This window comes from Lampris incognitus, chromosome 8 (assembly GCF_029633865.1).
Source record: "Lampris incognitus isolate fLamInc1 chromosome 8, fLamInc1.hap2, whole genome shotgun sequence".
In the NCBI taxonomy this organism is placed as follows: domain Eukaryota; kingdom Metazoa; phylum Chordata; class Actinopteri; order Lampriformes; family Lampridae; genus Lampris; species Lampris incognitus.
The window spans coordinates 29,759,015-29,780,119 of NC_079218.1; the positions used below are offsets into that span (position 1 = coordinate 29,759,015).

Sequence of the window (21,105 nt, forward strand, 5' to 3'; positions counted from 1 at the left end):
AGTAGTCGTGCCGGTTAGACCACCCGCAGGGAATGGATGGGAAGGCACATCCTAAGTCACTTCATGTTTTGAAATATTTTCCTTGGCATGGAGATGAAACTCAAACTTTGATAGTGATCTTTGTTAAATCTCTGCCCTCTCAGATTATCTGGTAATGTCCAATACCATAAGGGTAGGAAAGGGACATAGAGCCTAGGAATGCTTTGGTGGTAGCGTTCTTACTTCAGCGTGAAATGGCTTCAACTTTAGGAAATTTATTTGAAAAAAAAATATTAGGTTGCCGCTTGTGCCGTAGACCATATGCGTCTTCCGTCGCAGGAGACAGATGTGCGTTACGGAATAGTTCCAAAACTATAATCTAATTTTTAGGATTTTGCATGTACTTGTGAAATATAGGTTAAAAAAATGTTGACGCTAGACTAACGAGTAAGGGTAGAGTAGAGAAGGTGGGTTTCCCTTTTGAGAGGAGCCGCATCCTGATAGACATCCTGCAAATGAGCTAAGCTAGGCTAAGCACACCGTACCGTCATACCGCACTCACATACGTAAAAAAAAATGTATCCAGGAGTCTGTCTCACTATATGTAAGTAGGACACATAGTAATAAATCCCAGAAAAGTGTGCTGTCAATGTCATTATCCGTCACGACTGCAATCCAGTAGGAAATCGGGACAGAGAATTGGCCTGACAGTCCGTGTCAGGGAACAAATGTCCCACGGCTCGGAGTGAGGTTACACGGAACATGAAGAGCAGCACTCCCGAACATGGCGGGGGTGTTTGAGGTGGAGGTTGACGGTGTGGAGCACGACCACGGACTGGAGCATCACGATGAATCAAATCAGGTTGGGTGCGACAGGCCGCACGATTGTACACGACGATACAACAGATGTGGATGAAAGTAAACTAAATCACGATGGTGCCAACGCGGAATTTTAGACCTTCTTAAACAGGCGGGGGTGTTAGCCAGAGCTAGCTTAACGTAATAGCCGGTGACTGTTTTTGCCACTTGTCTTTTTTTCCCTCGCTCGTCAAGAGGTTTGCTTTACGAATGAAACGCGTTGATCATTTATCACGGACAAAGGTTTGCAGCGCAACATCCCCGATCAAGTCTTAATGTCGAGTTAGGACGAATTGGCTGGCGTCGGTGTGGTCAACTCTTCTAACTGCTCTGGATGATGGTGAATTAGCACTGATTGGCTAAAGTAGCCCAGCCGTCGTTTATTTTGAAAATGGCCATTGTTTCTTAATTTTGCGCAAATAATGTGACACAGACATTGAATATCGGATATTCAGTGTCAATGAACCGACTTGGCCGGTAAGCCCTTAAGATGAGATGGTGTGTCTGACTGAGTCACAGGGTCCCAACCTGCCAGATCAGCTTTCAGCTCTAAAGGCCAAACCAAATCAGTGTCGGTTTAAGATAAGCACCAGGAAAACACTTCCGGCACAATTGTTTTCACAAAATGAAAAAAGCGCTACAAAAGACATTTAACAGATAACTCCTTAAATTGCAATTTCAAGTCTCATCAGAGAATACACATTATAATAGGTATTCATCACAGAGAGGGCCGTATTCAGTGTTTGTTGCCCCCTTTTCTGCATTTTCTACATGTATGCAGTATTGCAAGGTGATTTTTTTTTTTTGTTTGGTTTTTGGCTGGACCGGACCTGCGGGCTTGCTACAAACGCATGTCCCTGAGCGACCACGTTTAGAGTGATCATGGGTGCCCATGTTTAGCGTGACTGACTGAGTGATCAGGTTTACACTCTACATCCAAATAAAGTGTAGCAGCCATTGTCGCTTGTGCGCCCTCAACTCGGCAGTAAACCGTTCCCAGCCTTGATAAAATTGTCATCCTTGGACCAAAGCTAACAGGCAATCTAATGTTTTACAAATTACATCAGAACATTTGCGAAACACTGCTCAACTGTAATGTTGATTGTAGTAGAATTGGTAAATTATCCGTCCAACAGAAGCATCACCACGTCGTCATCACGTTTCAATCTTTTCTCCTGCTTGAGTTGGAACGTGTTTGCTGCTTCACCAATGCCCCCCCCCCTCCCCATCAAAAATTTCAGCAGCTGTATTTGGAGAGTCTTCAACCATGATAAAAATGTGAATTAGTTTTATGGAACCTGACTTAATGGTCCAGTTGGATAAAATAACTATTAATGGTGAAAAATCCCAGATTTCCGCTTACACTGTGCTTACACCAAAAGCATCATGAGCGCTAGCAGTCACTTGGGTTGCTGAAGCAGCAACCAATTGCTGATAGGCATTTCTTCCAGTTGTAACATCTCTATTACAAAGTTGATAGGCTAATCACCACAACTAAAGATATCTGCAGCACAGCCTGAATGACCTGCCACCATCGTACCCTCACTCCCCCCCCACCCTGGCGACAACTGCTAGAGGGTTGTCAGTGAGCAGCTAGCCACCGGCATGACCACTAGCATTCATGATGCTTCCGAGCAAAGGGTTTTGCGTCCTTTGTAAAGTTTTTTTCTTTTCCCCAGGGTGTCTTGATAGTTTTATGTATCATTACCTACTGCTTTTTTCATAGAAGGAAAATGTTCAACCGGAAGCTTTATTATTATCTATTGGTTTGGCAGAGCTTGGCAGTATTATCTCCATGGCACGGTGGCCCAGTGGTTAGCGCTGTTGCCTCACAGCAAGAAGGTCCTGGGTTCGAGCCCCGCTGTTGTCCAATCTTAGGGGACATCCCAGGTCGTCCTCTGTGTGGAGTTTGCATGGTCTCCCCATGTCTGCGGTGGATTTTCTCTGAGTGCTTCGGTTTCCCCCACCATCAAAAAGACATGCATGTTAGGGTTAATACTCCTGTCTGTGCCTCTGACCGAAGCATGGCAAGACGAACTGGAGTTGGTCCCCGGGCGCTGCACGGCGGCTGCCCACTGCGGCTGCCCACTGCTCCTAGCTACACAGCTAGGATGGGTTAAATGCAGAGAAAGGAGTTCCCCATGGGGATTAATAAAGTAGTAAAAACAAGTTTTTTTATCATTTATTAAATATTAGATGTGCTCAACAGTGCATTGGACAAAGTCTCTGTAAAGAAAACATTTATCAAAATCATTTTGCCTTATCTCCACTTTAGATCGACCTGGCCAAGCTTTCACCAGAAGAAAAGTGGAGGTCAGTCTCTGAAATACATCCATGTTTTTTATTTACATGGCTGAATTATAAATGCCCTTTGTGAACTACATCAAAATCAACTTTCTGATCAACCTAAACAAGATTTTTTTTTTACCTCAGTTTGTGCATTTGTTTCCCTGTTTTGTCTTTTTTTTTTTAAATCATTCACTAGTGTTTAGAGATGCCAATTTTTAATGTATTTGTTATAGCAATGTTACGAGTTTCATGAGTTTTGGTGTCACCAATCTATGACTACAGTGGGATAACAGTGTCTTGAAATTATTGAGATACATATATAACTGCATATCACCAATGGTAGCAGCACTCAGGGTCAGTTTTTGGTTGTTTTTTTTATGGAGTCTCTGTATTGCTTAACTGACCATTTCATTCCTTCTGGATTTGTAGTTCTTCTGCTCATTACTCCAGGTTATGTTTTGTCCCGATCACTTCCAGAAGTCTTTTTATCTGCCAAGCTACCTTGCTATCTTTTCAAAAGAGATCAAGGCTTTGAAATGGTACAGTTAGGTTCACAGGAGAGCCTACAGTAGCCTAGATCAGCATGCTGCAAAAAAACAGATACATTTCAAAAGCATTTGATTCTCGAGACTGAGTTCACTCTAAATGGGTTTCATTGGTAGCCACTCACACCCTGAATCAAGAAAGATGCCTGCTGTTGTAAGTTTATTATGTGTGCTGTTTTTCTGTAGGATGGAGCATGCAAAAATGCATGCCAAACACAAGGGCCATGAGGCCATGCACGCTGAGATGGTGCTGATCTTGATCGTCACTCTTGTCATCGCCCAGCTTGTCCTTGTGCAATGGAAACAGAGGCACGCCAAGTCATACAACGTAAGGCTTAAGAGAGACAAGCAGATCTATTTTTGACATGTGCAAGATGCATAGATGTATTTTTGAATAATTGTAAGGCTTAAGAAAACAGGTTAGTTACCTGTATATCCATTTGTGTGTGTGTGGGCGTGCGTGTGGGCGTGTAACGATCACGAAAGTAGACTCGTTAGCCGGTTGGCTAACGGGTCAGACCCTTTAGTTGACTGGTTAGCGCAGTCGCCTGTGGTGCGGGCGACTCAGGTTTGCATCCTGGCTGCGGCAGATTCCCGGTTGCCCCCTGAATTCGCTACGTTGGTGTCAGAAGTGGGATGGTGAGACCGTGAGGCCATTGGAAGCGCGTGCACCCAGAGGTAGCTGATAGGCTGAAGCGCGGGGATGCGCGATCATGAATGAGTAGACTTGCTAGCCAGTTGGCTAACGGGCGAGACCCTTTTGATGACTGGTTAGTGCAGTCGCTTTTGGTGCAGGCAATCCGCGTTCACGTCCCGGCTGCGGTGGATTCCCAGCTGCAGCGGATTCCTGGCTGCCCCCTGAATTTGCTACATTAGGGTCCGGCCCGTTAGCCAATCAGCTAGCGGGTCTACTCATTCATGATCATTACATGCATGTGTGAGCGCGTGTGTGTGTGTGTCAAAGCACTGAAATCCTCCCAAAATGGGTATCCAGTATTCCTAATGTCTCGATTCAAAATCAGACCCAAAATTTAATGGCCCGAAAGAAAGTGGCAGCATTTTCCATCTGTTGGGGTTTCGAGTATAACATGGATTCTTTGCTGTTTTCCAGTTGGTCACTCTGTTCCAGATGTGGGTAGTCCCTCTCTACTTTACCACAAAACTTCATTGGTGGAGGTTCCTGACCACATGGTTTATCTTCTCTGTCATCACAGCGTATGTGTCCTACTGTGCCACCCGTAAGCCACTAGACTGTACTACACCTAGGTAAGATCCAATAGTGTTATGAAGATGCTCTCTTTTTTTTTTGCTTCATGGCATTTCAAATTTAACAGACCTTAAAACCCATGCAATAGTTATTATTTGAACAACTTGTGATACGTTTTTTTTGCTCTGACTGAAGTGTACCCATTTCCTGTCTCCTTTCTCGTTAGATTGGTTTATAAATGGTTTCTCCTCCTCTACAAGATCAGCTATGCCACAGGAATAGTTGGCTACACGGTGGTCATGTTCACACTGTTTGGTATAAACTTAATATTCAGGTATGTTTTTGCAGTTGACCATCACGTCAAAGCCTGAGTCTCTGAAGCATATGGTTTATATTTAAATTTCATATAAGCTATTTTTAGGACCTGGAAAACATTATACAATACATATTTCTATGGATCTGTATTTATACATTGTTTAATGTTTTCTGATAACTTTAAGATGTTTCCCCTTTAGGGGATGAACAGGAAAAAAAACTACTGGGTTGTATGACATTCTTTTTTTTTAACAAGTCTTCAAGTAGTTGCAGGGTGAGAGTTGCAGGGTGAGCATTAACGGTTTCTTAGGTTGTCAACATCAGACCCATCTTTCAAGTTTTTGGCTGTTTTACCACAGTTTCACTGAATATAGGAATGGTTTTTAGCAGCAATCTTCTTTATTGCTGAAGCTGAGCTAGCAGCGGTCGTTTTTTTTCACTAGCTTGCTGTTTTAGTCCACCATTCCAGTGAAGGTTTTAGTTTCTTGGAATAAATCATAACCAAAAGAAAATGGTCTTTGAAAATAACACTCGGGCTAATTTCTTTTAAAAAAAATTTTTTTCATTTATTATTCCTGCTCTGTTCAGCCCACTAGATGTTGCTGTTTGCCATTGTTATTCCCCTTAATGATATCATTAAGTTATTTTACTGGAGTTTAGCTTTATTTTAATGTATCGAGGCTTTAATGATGCACCTGTATTGTTGTCTTATGAAGCAGGTGTTTAAACAAAAGGAATCGTCAAAAACTTTTATTTTTGAGTTGGTGACCTTTTCTCCTTTTGATTCGAGCACTTTATACTTAAAGAGCTTGATGTTTTGATCAGAAAGTATGAAACCTTACAAGTGTGAGCTGGTTTGATGGCGATGCATTCACATTAGTGTTGGTGAAAAACAACGTGTTGATGAGGTGAAAAGTGTCTAGTTCATAAGGTATACATTTCTTATGCGTTTCTACAGACAAAGTCTAAATATAGCAGACCTAGACACCACGTTGTGTTCATTACAGTGGAAACATGATGGTTGTGAGACCAGTTGTGTTGTATGGTTTGGAGACAGTGGCACTGACGAAAAGACAGGAGGCGGAGTTGGAGGTGGCAGAGTTGAAGATGCTAAGGTTTTCATTGGACGTGACGAAGAAGGACAGGATTAGGGACAATTATATTAGAGGGACTGCTCAGGTTGGACGGTTTGGAGAAAAAGTAAGAGAGGCGAGATTGAGATGGCTTGGACATGTGTGGAGGAGACATGCTGGGTATATTGGGAGAAGGGTGCTGAATATGGAGCTGCCAAGGAAGAGGGAAAGAAGAAGGCCAAAGAGGAGGTTTATGGATGTGGTGAGAGAGGACATGCAAGTGGCTGGTGTGACAGAGGAAGATGCAGAAGACCGGAAGAAATGGAAATGGATGATCCGCTGCGGCGACCCCTAACAGGAGCAGCTGAAAGTAGTAGTACACTGTGGAAACATCAGCATGGGGAAAAAGATGCTTGAGAAGTGTTTTATCATTTGCAGAACTGATAGCTTAAGTAGAAACAAGGAGTTATCACAGATAAAGAGAACAGATCTGTTCGTTTGGCCTTTTGTGTATTAACTAGTTGGGAAGGCAAACAGGAAGTACTGACTTGATTTTTTTTTGCCAGGAAATGTGTTGCTATGATGAACTAGTTTTTTTTACTATGGTGTCAAGGCTTCACACTGCTCCATGCCTTCATCACTGCTCCAAATGTGTAATAGCCATGTTTTCCCGATAGAACAGGGGTGGCTAACCATGTACCATGGAGAGCCATGTGTATGCAGGTTTTCATTGCAGCCGGACTCCACACCAGGTGATTTCACTGATTAGCAACCCCTTCAACCAAAGAGGAAAACTGTATCAGTGAAATCACCTGGGGCTTCATATATCAATCAATACTATGGACAAATTTGTGCGTACACACCCATGGAATTTTTCAGCCCTCAAGATTGTCTGACAGGCAGCAGCAAAGCATGATGGTTATTTGTAATTCCTTCGTCCTAACGTCTATTGTCTACCTCTTGCAATGAGCAATCACCCAGGCCTGCTAAGACATCAGTGTTAGCCAGCTGGTGTCTAAATTCGAGACAAACTTAAGGGCTAAAAAATTCCATAGGTGTGTACGCACAAATTTGCCCATAGTAATGATTATGAGGCCCCTGGTGTGGTTGGAATGAAAACCTGCATACACATGGCTGTCCATGGCACATGGTTAGCCACTGCTGCTATAGAATTTAACCCCCCCACCCCCACCCCATAAGGCAAAATTTAGAGTTGATGATTGCATCTTTTTCTTTTAAACCACTGCACAAAAGTGACACTTAAGCCTTTATTCTTATACCATTGGATATTCTCATCTGTAATTGTTGCAAATTGTCCCACCTCGACATTCTCATGCTGCTTGTCATGGTAACACCTCAAAGCATCTGGAATTCCTTTTCCGTGCAGAATAAAACCAGAGGACGCAATGGACTTTGGTGTTTCTTTGCTGTTCTATGGTCTGTATTATGGTGTCCTTGGGAGGGACTTTGCAGAAATGTGTGCAGACTTTATGGCTTCTACTGTTGGGGTAAGTGGACAGGTCATAGATTGGATATTTCAATGTCAAATTGTAGTTCTTCATGCACTGTTTCAAAGTTATTGCAGTAAGATATAATACGTTTTGACTGACTGTCTTTTTCTAGTATTACAGTGCATCTGGTATGCCAACCAAGCACCTCTCTGACAACATCTGTGCTGTGTGTGGTCAGCCAATCCTTGTGGATGTCAGCGAAGAGGGGATAATTGAGAACACGTACAGATTGTCCTGCAACCATGTGTATCCGTGCAATGAGACATATACAGGAAAAACGGTACAGAACAGAGGGCTGTTTTGAGTCAGTTTCCTTGTCAACCAACTGCCAAGCAGAAAGGGGAATTGGGAAAGTAAACGTAACCTTTATGGAACAGTTGTCATGACAGTCTGGCCTTTTAGCCAGTCTTCAACTTCTTGTTTCTCATTCTAATGAACTTTAACTACGTAGTCAACCTCACAACCCTTCCTATAGTGGCCACAGTTTTGTTATTGTTTTTTTTTGTTTTGTTTTTTTCCATTTGTGGGGTGAATGGATCAACATTTTAAGACATTGCTCAAAATCCTATTTTTTAACTCTGGGAACTTAAATACCTGTGTACAGTGTAGTTTACCTCTCAGGTTTTGCTCATTCAGGGAGGTAAGACCATGCTTATTAAATCAGGTGAACACAAAACCATTGTCTGCTGCGCCACCTGAGAGGGGGTTTGTATTTGTTTTGTAATGAGCCCTAGAGAGCTTTGAAAATTGGAGAGTACTTGCAGGCTATTAAAAGGCAAATGGATAATGAGTTGTGCGTTTAATGTAACTAGCTAATTGCTATCTAACAAGATTTGTGGCTGTACAAGTTGCATTTTACCAAAAAAAAATGTATTGAGGGGCGTCCGGGTAGCGTGGTGGTCTATTCTGTTGCCTACCAACACGGGGATCGCGGATTCCAATCGCAGTGTTACCTCTGGCTTGGTCGGGCGTCCCTACAGACACAATTGGCCTTGTCTGCGGGTGGGAGGTCGGATGTGGGTATGTTTCCTGGTCACTGCACTAGCACCTCCTCTGGTTGGTCAGGGCGTCTGGTTGGTCGGGGGACTATAGTGCTGGGAGAGTAGAATGCATAGACCCTTACAGAAATCTAGCCTAAATCATATGCTCATGTCAACATGACATGGCCTTCCCCTGCAGTCTAGTCTCATCACTGTAATATATCAATTATTATTATTATTATTATTATTATTAATAATTGTGCGTTATGGTGCTGTAGGCACCATGATTGACTGATTGATGAACTTTGCGCACAGCTTGCGGAAAAAGTTTATCATCTACAACAACAATAATTGAGTAAAAGAGTAAAAGCTGGGAGAGTAAAAGCTGACACAGTTGAATGCAAAGCATGTCAATGTACTTATCTCTGTTTTGAGACTGTTATTGGCTAATATTTATGAATAAATAGAATATTGAACTTTGATTAAAAAAAATCCTGTGTAAACTGATTTTTAAAAAAAAGTAACACCCCCCCTTAGTATTAATGCAGCACAACCCTTTCTCACCTTTGAAAACTGCTCAGATTAAGGCCATTTGAGGAGGGGGGGCATCTGTACTACTAGTTATAGACAGGAAAGAGGGGGATGGTTTGTTGGAGTCATACAATCTATTTTGCGTTTGCAACGTGTCTGCAAACCAAAGTATTTGGACACGAGAATTCAGGACTGCACGCCTGTGACAGTTCAGCCATCAGGGGCACGGTGAGTAGATGTATATATTTTGTAGCTTTAGAAGAAATGCATATATCAACATTTATAAACAGAATTGTTGAAATCAGTTTAGAATTGATGTCTTGTCATTGAAATAAAGCCTTAGATTTCAGTTTTTTATTTGCAAAAACATCTAACTACAGTGCCTCTTTTAAGCATTGTTCAATCCTTCACGTGCTTATGGCAAACTAGTACTTTTGAGGTACTTTTATCTTTTAAATCATATTCTCATAAGTTTGTCTATTTTTTTCAACAATGATTTAGTGGTGTGTGTGTGTGTGTGTGTGTGTGTGTGTGTGTGTGTGTGTGTGTGTGTGTGTGTGGTAAATTGATTTTTAAGACTGTCACATTGTTTTGTTGGAAATTCTCAAATATTTTCATACCAAGCCTTAACACCCTGCACAGATTCCATGAATTTTGCATAAGAGGATGGTGCATTGTGGGGAAGAAGCAGACATGCCCCTACTGCAAAGAGAAGGTGGACTTGAAGAGGATGTTTAGTAACCCGTATCCTTTCATTCTTTTCTTGTCACATTCTTTGCTGTGCATATTTTTCATACTGTTCAACTCAAAGAAAGTTGAATCAGTTCATCTGGATAAGTTTTTGACTCATCTGGGTGACCTCAGGTATCCCCACCCTTATAAACAATACAGTTGCATAACGAGCGAAAACCGATCAGTTTTATATGCAGTTATGGGTGTGACCATTAACTAGAGTTTCAATGGCCGTGTGTACTATTCACAGAGGATTTGGGAATGGTTGCGATCACAGCATTGTAAAATGGCGACAGATTTACTCTTAGGCCCCCCCCCCCGCCTCAGTTCAGGAATGATTGTTAACATAGACGGTCTCTTAACAGCATACACTATATTGCTCTGTTTGTGCTGGGGGACCTGATCCTTGGGGTGGACCAATTTCTGGTGCAGCGTGTTTTGAGGTTTGAAAGCAACTGAGACGCGGTGTTTGGAAAATACACGTCTTAACTTTTCTGACATTCCCGCTACATACGGAATCACCACTGGTTTACGTTTAAGCAGCTGTTGTCCTTCTCTTCTCTTTGATCGGCTGGTGCCCTGTTTGGGTGTCTACCTGGCTTTGACAAATGCCCAGTTAGGACCACACTTAACCACAGCCTGTACAATGTGGGATTTCTCCCCTTCCCCAGCTGCTGTGTCAGTGGGGACGTTGTCACCTTGGTGGTACAGCGTCCTGATGACTCCTAGTTTGTGCTCCAGTAGATGATGAGAGTCAAGTACTGATCAGTATGTCTTGGTTTATGGTAAACATCAACAATCAAATGTCCCCCATCATCAATTGCAGTTCACAGTCTAAGAAGGCTAACCTGTCATTTTTAACATCCTCCCTGGTGAACTTGATGTGGTTGTCCACAGAGTTGATGTGGTCGGTGAAATGTGGTACATCCTGAGATTTAATTTTAACTGAGGTGTCATCCACAAATTTGAACCAATGGCCAGGTGGTGTCCCTGGATAGGACATCAGCGCCCCCCTTTCCACTTCTTCCATGTACAAGTTAGCCACTACAGGGGAGACTGGGGAACCCATAGCACACCCATGCTTCTGCCTATAGTACTGCCACCTGTATATGAGGTACATGGACTGAAGACATAACTTCAGGAGTAGACACACTTGGTCAGTGTTAAGGGTGGGGTCATTTTGTAATTTCATACGGATCATCTCCACTGCTTTATCAACAGGAATACACGTGAAGAGAGACTTAACATCATAAGAGACCATTGTTGCATTCTCCTCCATAATGATGTCCCTCACCTTATCCACAAAGTCCATACTGTTCTGAATTTGATGTTCATTACTGCCTACCAATGGGTTGAGAATTGATGCAAGACACTTAGCACTGTTATATGTCACTGAGTTAATCCTACAAACAATAGGCCGTAATGGCACATCCTGTTTATGTATCTCAGGTAAACTGTACAGACTAGGTGTAGCTTCCTCTGTGGTCCAAAATTATGTCAATAGCATTGTTCTGTTCTAACAGCTTCAGACAATCTTATCACTTTTTTCTTGTAACCACTGCCTGGATCTCGTTTCAGGGGTTCATAAGTATTCATGTTGCTAAGTAACGCCATATGTTTCTCATGATAGTCTGTCTGATTTGATGCAACAGTGCATATTTGCATTTCGCCCATATTTGCCTATGAAACTGATCGTTGTTTTCGGTCGTTATGCAACTGTTGCTTATAAGGGTGGGGATACCTGCAGTCAGTTTAGACTGAAGAGGTCACATAGATGAGTGATGAAACGTATCTGTCAATAAACGTATACAAATGAACTGATTCAACTTTATTTGATTTTCTTACCTGGATTATTGAGCATGCATAAAGACATACTGTTCAACTATTTTGCTTGAGTTTACCATCCAGTAACTGACAAATCCACAATAATTAGGTCTGAAGAATCACAGTGTTGAAATTATGCGTGTGGACTGATATGGTAGCTTTTTCTCCTGCCAAAGGTTTCATAGACACATTTATCTTTTACATGGCTGATGGCAGTAGGAGGAAAGAAAGCCGGTTACTGGAAGGTTGCCAGTTTAAATCCCAGGGCTGGCTGTGTAATCCTGGTTTGTTCTCAGCTGACAGCCAGAAGGGTACCAGCTTGTATCAGGACCCCATATGACCCCAGATGTGGCTGTTGTGCCCCTGGGCAAAACCCTTTACCCCTATTGCCCCAGGTGGTGCTGCTGGGTTGCTGATGCTGTACTGCTGGCTGTCCAGGTAATGTGGGCAGCAAAAGGTCATCTTCCATTATTTAAACAAATGGATCAATAAAGTGTGACAGCCGAAGATATATTTTTAGTACAGAGTATCAACATGTTTTGCACACATTTCTAAGATGCGATTAAGTCAGTGCTAAACAGAAATGCTAAATATCAGGTTAAAAATCCCTAAATATCAAAAGTTTTGACAGTTGCTTGAGATAGTGCAGTTAGCATATCAATGAAAGGTGACACGATCTGAATTTTCCCCTCAAAAAAGATGATGTTGGGCGTCCAAGTAGCATAGCAGTCTATTCCATTGCCTACCAACACGGGGATCGCTGGTTTGAATCCCCGTGTTACCTCCGACTTGGTGAGGCGTCCCTACAGACGCAATGTGGCCATGTCTGTGGGTGGGAAGCCGGATGTGGGTATGAGTCCTGGTCGCTGCTCTAGCACCTCCTCTGGTCAGTCGGGGCACCTGTTCGGGGGGGGGGACTGGGGGGAATAGGATGATCCTCCCACGCGCTACGTCCCCCTGGCAAAACTCCTCACTGTCAGGTGAAAAGAAGTGGCTGACGACGCCACATGTATCGGAGGAGGCATGTGGTAGTCTGCAGCCCACCCTGGATCGGCAGAGGGGGGTGGAGCAGCGGCCAGGATGGCTCGGAAGAGTGGGGTAATTAGCTGGGTACAATTGGGGAGGGAAAAAAAAGGGGGGGGGGTCCAAAAAAAAAGATTTTTTAGCCGTTGTGATACTGCCCTTGCCTTTCCTCGTTTTCATCTTTAGTTGGGCAGCATGAGATATGACCGGGAAAGGCTGATATGAATTTACAGCGATAGCCTCTCCAATTGCAAATAAGTCTTAAACTCTGTATTTCTGGGAGTAAATACGTTTGAGCTGTTGTGCTAGCTGTTCAGTGCCATCATCATCAGCATTCTTTCGACCAATTTTTTTTTTTTTTTTGCATCGAGGCTTCTAGTAAAAAATTTGATTAAAATTTGCAGAACATTTAGATGGAAACAGTCACTGTCATCTTGATGATGACATGCACAGGATCCGCTGTTGAGCCAGTTTAAAGCATATAATAATAATGATAATAAACAGATTTTATTTATATAACACCATTCATACACAAAATGTGCATTACATTGAACAACATGAAATGGACACAATTCCGGTAATAAGTAAAAATTATTTAAGTAAAAATGAAAGAACAATATTAAGTGTACAATAAAACAATATTATAGAAGTAGATATAAATAGATAGTGGTGACACAAAGTAAAACAGGTGCTAATTAATTAAATTCAAATTTTAAATAAGCTTTAAGCATTTGTTTAAAATTTCCCACTGTTACTACTAAAGCACTATTGTAGGATGAATTAAAAGAACTCGTTTTTAGCCAAAGGTCACTAGGTTTACAGCATGGCCAGGAAACCTACCCATTCTGATAAATCAGGACATCGGTGTTGTAAAAGACCAGGTAATCCTGGTTGACATGATACGTGGAAGTACATGATAGTTAAGTTTTTGACATTTTGACACAAATTCTTGTGTTGGCACATTGCAGGCTATCAGAGATGACAAATGAAACCTTTATGAGTTCCTGTTCCTTTTTTATGGTACCAAAACATCCATTTCAAACTACCATGACAACTGTAAACTGCCATATGTGACACAATGAAAAATGCCATCCACAGAGAAAGATGGCTGTTTTGGCCTTGACAGAGTCATCACTTCCTTTGGTTGCTGCATGTGCTTATTATAACCATGTCTTCCTGAGTCATCATTCCACCGAAGTGACAAAAAATGTTGTTTTTTTGTCACATCATATATCCCGCAGGTTTACTTGCTATCAAGCATGTGTTTTGCCTCCTTAACCCATCCGTAAGTTGGGAGAGGCCACACGTCATGTACGGGCAACTTTTGGACTGGCTTCGATACCTAGTGGCCTGGCAACCTGTGATCATTGGATTTGTGCAAGGTATCAACTACATCCTTGGTCTGGAGTGACCTGCGACCCTGGCAGAGATGAACACACATACGCTATACGGAGAAGACGTTGCACTGGCTCAAAAGACTGGGGGGCCTAAAAATGGACTGAAACATGGATTTAAAATGTGTCTATACCTGTACCTTTTGTATATATTTATAGGCACAAAACTTGTGATCTGAATTTGGATGTCTCTTTTAACCAGTTATGTTTCTGCTTCACACAACATTACACCTTAATAATTATTTTATGTACCAGATGGCCCCGTAATGCGGTTCTCCGTTTTAATAGAGGTGCTTTTTCCCTATTTATGTCTAAAGTATTTCTTTTAATGTGTTGGGTTCACAGTAATGAATAGTTAAGGGACACTATCAGGGTTACTTCCTTTCTCAGTGCAGTCACTCCCCATGCCTCCAAAATACATCTACGTCACACTCCAGAAACTTGAATTTAAGTTGTTGGGATTTGTTTTGTTTTGTCCATTGTGACACTCGCATGCATCACTCCTCCATCAAATACTTGTTGGTCATGTTTAAGTGTTTCCAGAATGTTTGATTTTAGACATTGGTAAAAATTCCCTGTGGTGCAGGAGTGACCAGTGTGTCTTTCCATCTCCGTACGTGCAGCGAGTGAGTCAGTTGAGGCTCCGTCAGCCTGAACTGCATGTAGCTCCGCCTTTTCAACGTTCAAGCCATTTCTTTCATGAATACAAGGTCAGAAAACGTGCTGTGCAACACCACCGTTGAGAACAGCTGCTATTAAATACACATGCATACTGAATATTCCTCAGGATTTTTTTAAAATGAAAATGTAATTGTATTGTTGTTAACAAGGCCATATTCTTAGAATTCAATTTTTTTTTCTTTAATGTAGATATTTATGGCTGTTTTGTGAACACGTTAAGATTTGATTTTTTAAAAGCTCGTTTTCCAGTTTTTGAACAACTTCTTCCACAGTTAATGCATCAAAACTGTCCCTGTCTTTAAGAAACTATAAATTTGACTGGCCAAGTTAACAATACTGAACTGAATTGCCATACAATGCCACATTTCACCGGGTTTGTCATTTCAATTACTAGGTACAGCGGTGCCATCTGTTAAATGGGCTCCTGTATCGCCGCTTTGTGTTTTTCTTTCAGATTTGTTAGTGAGGCATCCTTTTGGCATATTCGTGGTTAAAATGAGGAATGTGTTCTTTTACTGAAATGTTTGCAAACAAAGCTATGAAAAGGTTAGAAAGAGTACCTAAGTGGCAGCCGTAAGGGAAGTACAATACAGTGTTACCGACTTGTCAGCTGGCTGAAACAGTGTCAGTGTGTGGTGGGAGAGTGCTAGTCTTTTTTCTGTGTGTGCATCATGTGGTGTCTTCCATCCATCATCTCTTATTAGCGCACGTCCCAGTCCAGAGTTGCTGGAAGATAAGTGTTTAATGGTTTTTCTTGGAAGTACTGATCTCCGTACAACACATACTTGTCGATTCTCTGAAGGGGAGATAGTCCCTTTGGAGGAGTGACCCACAGTTGAGCCCCTCTGTCTCATTAACTCTGTTAGGGCTCAGTAAATGACTGTATGCAAGATGGGGAGCATTATCTGATCATTTCTTTGTCAATTCTTTTGACATGTTTGGTTTTCAAGAATGTCCTTTAATAAATGTCACATGAACTAGATTGCCGGCGTACGTGTTTTATCTATCATCCAGCACCCATATCTAAGTGGAGCGTGTTTCCAGGTACAGCTTATTGCAGTGTTGGTATGAAATGATCAACACAATTACTCAGCATGTATGGCATATGTGTTACTGTTATGCATGAGTAAACAAAGATCCGATAAACAAACAAAGCAAGCCGATATGGAATTTCCCTTTGTGCATGTATGAGGAATATTGAGTGGGCATGGGGAAGTGAACTGTCTGTGTGTATGCACGTGTGTGTGTGTATATATGTAGTGAATCTGCAATTACTAGAGCTAGTAGTGAAAAGCAGCTGTTCAAGGAGCCAGCATGAAGGTTGTTGGTGTGTTAGCAGGTAATATTCATTCTACAGTCATCTCCATTTGCTCATGGCATTGCCTAAATATGCGTTCCATTCCTAACAGCCTTGGGAACTCTCTGCTCCATGCTGCCAGATGTTTCTGCAGGTGTGTTTTGTGTGTGAGAACAGCAATTCCTATTTTATGGATCATAAATGTCTTTACTGATTTTTTTTTACATTTCTCAAGATGAATCTCCTAAAATCGTTGGGCCAGACCATATTCAGCTGAAAGTTTGTCCAGGTAGTATTGGGTTTTGTGGTCTACGTAGGAATAACAATGACTGCTGTAGGCAATGTGGTCCTATATTATCTTATGCTTTTGGGTTTCTAGTAAGTGTCTCTTGGTGATGGTTGACAGGCATCTGACACTCTAGCTTTTGAATATGCATTATTTAGTCATTACAAAATGTAATACACTTATAACAAAGTAAAATTATGATCATGCATTCTACATGAGTGATTGCCCAATGGTGACGTTGGTCTGAGTCCATCCTGTGTGTCTTTCCAACAGGGAAACAGTTAGTTCTTGACTGCAAGGCATATCCAAATTGTGAAGATGATCTAACCCTTATCTATTGGTTGGTCAATGGCTCCTTCCTTGAAATAGAATTTGACGATGGAAGAATGACAGAAACAGAGGAGTAAGTTTTGATGTGTATAGATGTCATTACGAAAAATACATGTCAGAGATAAGATATACAACTGATAAGCCACTGCCTTAGCATGTGTTCTTTGTCATTAATTTTTGCTGTGACACATTGCTGGTTATGTAAGTAAATAATTGAGCACTGACGTGGAAATCCTTCTAAATCTGCTTGTTTCAGATCAACATCTGAGGGTGGCGCCATACTGCAGAGGAGTTTGATGGTGAAGAACGTCACATCAGAAGACTTCAATTCCACCTTCACCTGTGTGGTGACAAATCCCGCTGGGATCGCGCAAAAGTACATCACTCTAGAAAGCAAGAATAACCAGTGATCCTGATACAGCCCGCATTACTGAAATGTTAGAGCGCTGACAAAGTTTTATATATACATATATTTTATTTTTTTGAGAACTTGCACAATGCATCCTAGAAATACATTGAATTACAGATTGTCTTCAAAGTATCTTTGTTCCGTGCCAATTGTGAGAGCAGCAACAAGAGTTGTGTGGGTGAAATATAGGGTCCAGTTAACACAATCTAGCTAAATATATGAAGTGTCACTGGATTTTCAATATATATTTTTAAATTATTTAGGGTTAGGGTCAGAGCTGGTAGATTATGTCTTTGTTGTAATAATGCTTCCTGGCAATAAATCTTATACCGTTGGAAAGCCTGTTTATTTCCCTTTTAAATGGTGCCACATTTGTAAGGAACATGCATTTGTGGGATGAGCAGCAGAGCTGAGTATGTGGGTTGCACCCATGAAAAAATTGCCAAATCTTCTCTGCCAATGCCAAACAGCTTATTTTGCTGCCGTTATTGACTCTTGTTTTGAGCTTCTGGTACCGACAATCAGGTGCCTGATATAAGATTTATTGCCAAGAAGCATTGTTACAACAAAGAAATAATCTACCAAACACAAATTTCATATATATATAAAGATAGATGTAGGAAAAAAAAAACTTTAATTCATAGCAGTACGAGCCTGTTTCGTGCATCGCACACTCATCAGCTGCCAAGTTGGCTATACCACAAAGAAAAAAACCAGCAAATAAATGCTATGTTGCCTTGCACCACGCCCCTATTTGCGGTTCACAGCAACCAATGGGAGGGTAGGAAACGTTTGAAAAGTAACATCAGGCACATTGCAACCAATGAGGGAGGAGCTGGGCTCAATTTGAAAAAGTAAGGGCTTAAAGGGCCGGGCACTATTGGAATGGGGTAATTTACATATGGGGTACTTTACCAATGGGGTACTTTACGTATGTCATCTAGTGGAGTGGGTCCGGAGCACAACCGAAAGAGAAGGCAGGCAAAACATAAAAATACCACATCCAATAATGGTCATCACATGTATCTCATCCAATGGGAGGGGGGGGGGGTGGAATAATAAAGACAATGGCTTATTTGTAGTCTTAAAGTAGATATTTTTTTCTCTGTCTACAGCTGGTGACCAATTCATTTCTACTGTTCAAGGTAGACATATCAGGCTTGCAAATAATTAAATATTTCTCTGCTGAGCATAGGTTACATCTTTTGCTGTTAGTTGAATATGCATTGCTCTTAGTAAGGTTTTTCCATGAGTTAGAGTAACTAATGTTCTTGTCCACCAATGACCAAATTTAGCGGCCTAAGGCTGTTGCATTTCTTGAATGCTCATTCCTGAAGCTACTGAAGCTACTGATATGGGCGTTAAACTTAATTTTTAAGGGCCCTCTGTTAGTCCAATCTAAGTGTCCACTTTGCAGTTGTCTTCTGTTGTCACTGATGCCTGGTAAATGACTCCCTCTGTCTGGCATTTTCCTTCAAGGGGGCATGATGCCTTAGCATGGCAGTTATAGATAGTGGTATTTGGCTGTGTTGGGGGCGTCTGTGCCTTGGTCATGATGCTTGTGTTGTGGGATGATATAACTTGCTGAACATTTGGCATGCAGCTGTAGCTAATTTTGACAGTGTTCCTGTTGAATATTTTTCTTAGCTGATCTGCGGTAAAGCACTCATCCAAAAGTTTTAAAAATAGTTTTCCATGATTGCTTACGGCAATAAACTGGACTTTACTGTCTCATAAGAAATTTACTTCAATCACTGGATTAATTTGCTCCTTATTTGTTGAGCTCTTTTCCTACAGTTGAGTATTTCTTTTAACAAGTGTTTTATATATATATATATATATAGTATACACACACACACACACACACACACACACACACACACACACACACACATACTATACTGTGCATCCGGAAAGTATTCAGACCCCTTCACTTTCCCCACATTTTGTTATGTTACAGCCTTATTCCAAAATGGATTAAATTCCTTTTTTTTCTCATCAATCTACATACAATACCTCATAATGACAAAGCAAAAAAGGTTTTATGGAAATTTTTGCAAATTTATTAAAAATAAAAAACTGAAATATTGCATGTACATAAGTATTCACACCCTTTACTCAGTATTTGGTTGAGGCACCCTTGGCAGCGATTACAGCCTCAAATCTTCTTGGGTATTAAGCTACAAGCTTGGCACACCCATATTTGGGGTATTTCTCCCATTCTTCTCTGCAGATCCTCTCGAGCTCTGTAAGGTTAGATGGGGAGCGTCGCTGCACAACTATTTTCAGGTCTTTCCAGAGATGTTCAATGGGGTTCAAGTCTGGGCTCTGGCTGGGTCACTCAAGGACATTCACAGACTTGTCCCGAAGCCACTCCTTCGTTGTCTTGGCTGTGTGCTTAGGGTCGTTGTCGTGTTGAAAGGTAAACCTTCGCCCCAGTCTGAGGTCCTGAGCGCTCTGGAGCAGGTTTTCATCAAGGATCTCTCTGTACTTTGCTCCATTCATCTTTCTCTCGATCCTGACTAGTCTCCCAGTTCCTGCCGCTGAAAACCATCCCCGCAGCATGATGCTGCCACCATGCTTCACTGTAGGGATGGTATTAACAAGGTGATGAGAGGTGCCTGGTTTCTTCCAGACGTGACGTTTGGCATTCAGGCCAGAGTTCAATCTTGGTTTCATCAGACCAGAGAATCTTGTTTCTCATGGTCTGAGAGTCCTTTAGGTGCTTTCTGGCAAACTCCAAGCGGGCTGTCATGTGTGTTTTACTGAGCAGAGGCTTCCGTCTGGCCACTCTACCATAAAGGCCTGATTGGTGGAGTGCTGCAGAGATGGTTGTCCTTCTGGAAGGTTCTCCCATCTCCACAGAGGAACGCTGGAGCTCTGTCAGAGTGACCATCGGGTTCTTGGTCACCTCCAAGGCCCTTCTCCCCCGATTGCTCAGTTTGGCTGGGCGGCCAGCTCTAGGAAGAGTCCTGGTGGATCCAAACTTCCTCCATTTACGAATGTTGGATACCGCTGTGCTCTTCGGGACCTTCAAAGCTGTAGACATTTTTTTTGTACCCTTCCCCAGATCTGTGCCTCGATATAATCCTGTCTCGGAGGTCCACAGACAATTCCTTTGACTTCATGGCTTGGTTTCTGCTCTGACATGCACTGTCAACCCTTATATAGACAGGTGTGTGCCTTTCCAAATCATGTCCAATCAATTGAATTTACTATGAGTGGACTCCAATCAAGATGTAGAAACATCTCAAGGATGATCAGTGGAAACAGGATGAACCTGAGCTCAACTTTGAATGTCATAGCAAAGGGTGTGAATACTTATGTGCATGCAATATTTCAGTTTTTTATTTTTAATAAATTTGCAAAAATTTATACAAAACCTTTTTCACTTTGTCATTATGGGGTATTGTGTGTAGATTGATGAGAAAAAAAAGGAATTTAATCCATTTTGGAATAAGGCTGTAACATAACAAAATGTGGGGAAAGTGAAGGGGTGTGAATACTTTCTGGATGCACTGTATATATATATTTAACCGAGCCACCGAGGATGCACAAGCCAGTGCATTCTTAGTGCCGGTCCCAAGCCCGGATAAATGGGGAGGGTTGTGTTAGGAAGGACATCCGGCGTAAAATCTTTGCCAAATCAAATATCTCATCCCATCTCACCATCAGCCGCTTCTTCGGGGTTGGGTCGCAGTGGCAGCAAGCTAAGTAGGGCACTCCAGACGTCCCTCTCCCAAGCAATGCCCTCCAGGTCCTCCTGGGGTATCCCAAGGTGATCCCAGGCCAGATTGGACATGTAGTTCCTCCAGCAAGTTCTGGGTCTACCCCAGGGTCT

At 41.9% G+C, this 21,105-nt stretch overlaps 2 protein-coding genes across 2 annotated transcripts; both read left to right on the plus strand.

The window, feature by feature from the left end:
* Positions 1–638: 638 nt before the first annotated feature.
* rnf121 (ring finger protein 121) lies at positions 639–15,924 on the plus strand. The gene is made up of 9 exons (XM_056284811.1): positions 639–841; positions 3,113–3,150; positions 3,858–3,999; positions 4,783–4,937; positions 5,105–5,212; positions 7,654–7,774; positions 7,890–8,023; positions 9,931–10,032; positions 14,158–15,924. Exons 1-9 carry the CDS (start codon positions 764–766, stop codon positions 14,276–14,278), a joined length of 999 nt encoding a protein of 332 aa, XP_056140786.1. The 5' UTR covers positions 639–763; the 3' UTR covers positions 14,279–15,924.
* A 312-nt stretch (positions 15,925–16,236) lies between these two features.
* On the plus strand, positions 16,237–19,087 carry LOC130117144 (interleukin-1 receptor type 2-like). Its single transcript, XM_056285300.1, has 5 exons — positions 16,237–16,281; positions 16,352–16,393; positions 16,475–16,528; positions 16,799–16,928; positions 17,112–19,087. The coding sequence occupies exons 1-5, from the start codon at positions 16,257–16,259 to the stop codon at positions 17,263–17,265; spliced, it is 405 nt and encodes a 134-aa protein (XP_056141275.1). The 5' UTR covers positions 16,237–16,256; the 3' UTR covers positions 17,266–19,087.
* Positions 19,088–21,105: the final 2,018 nt, after the last annotated feature.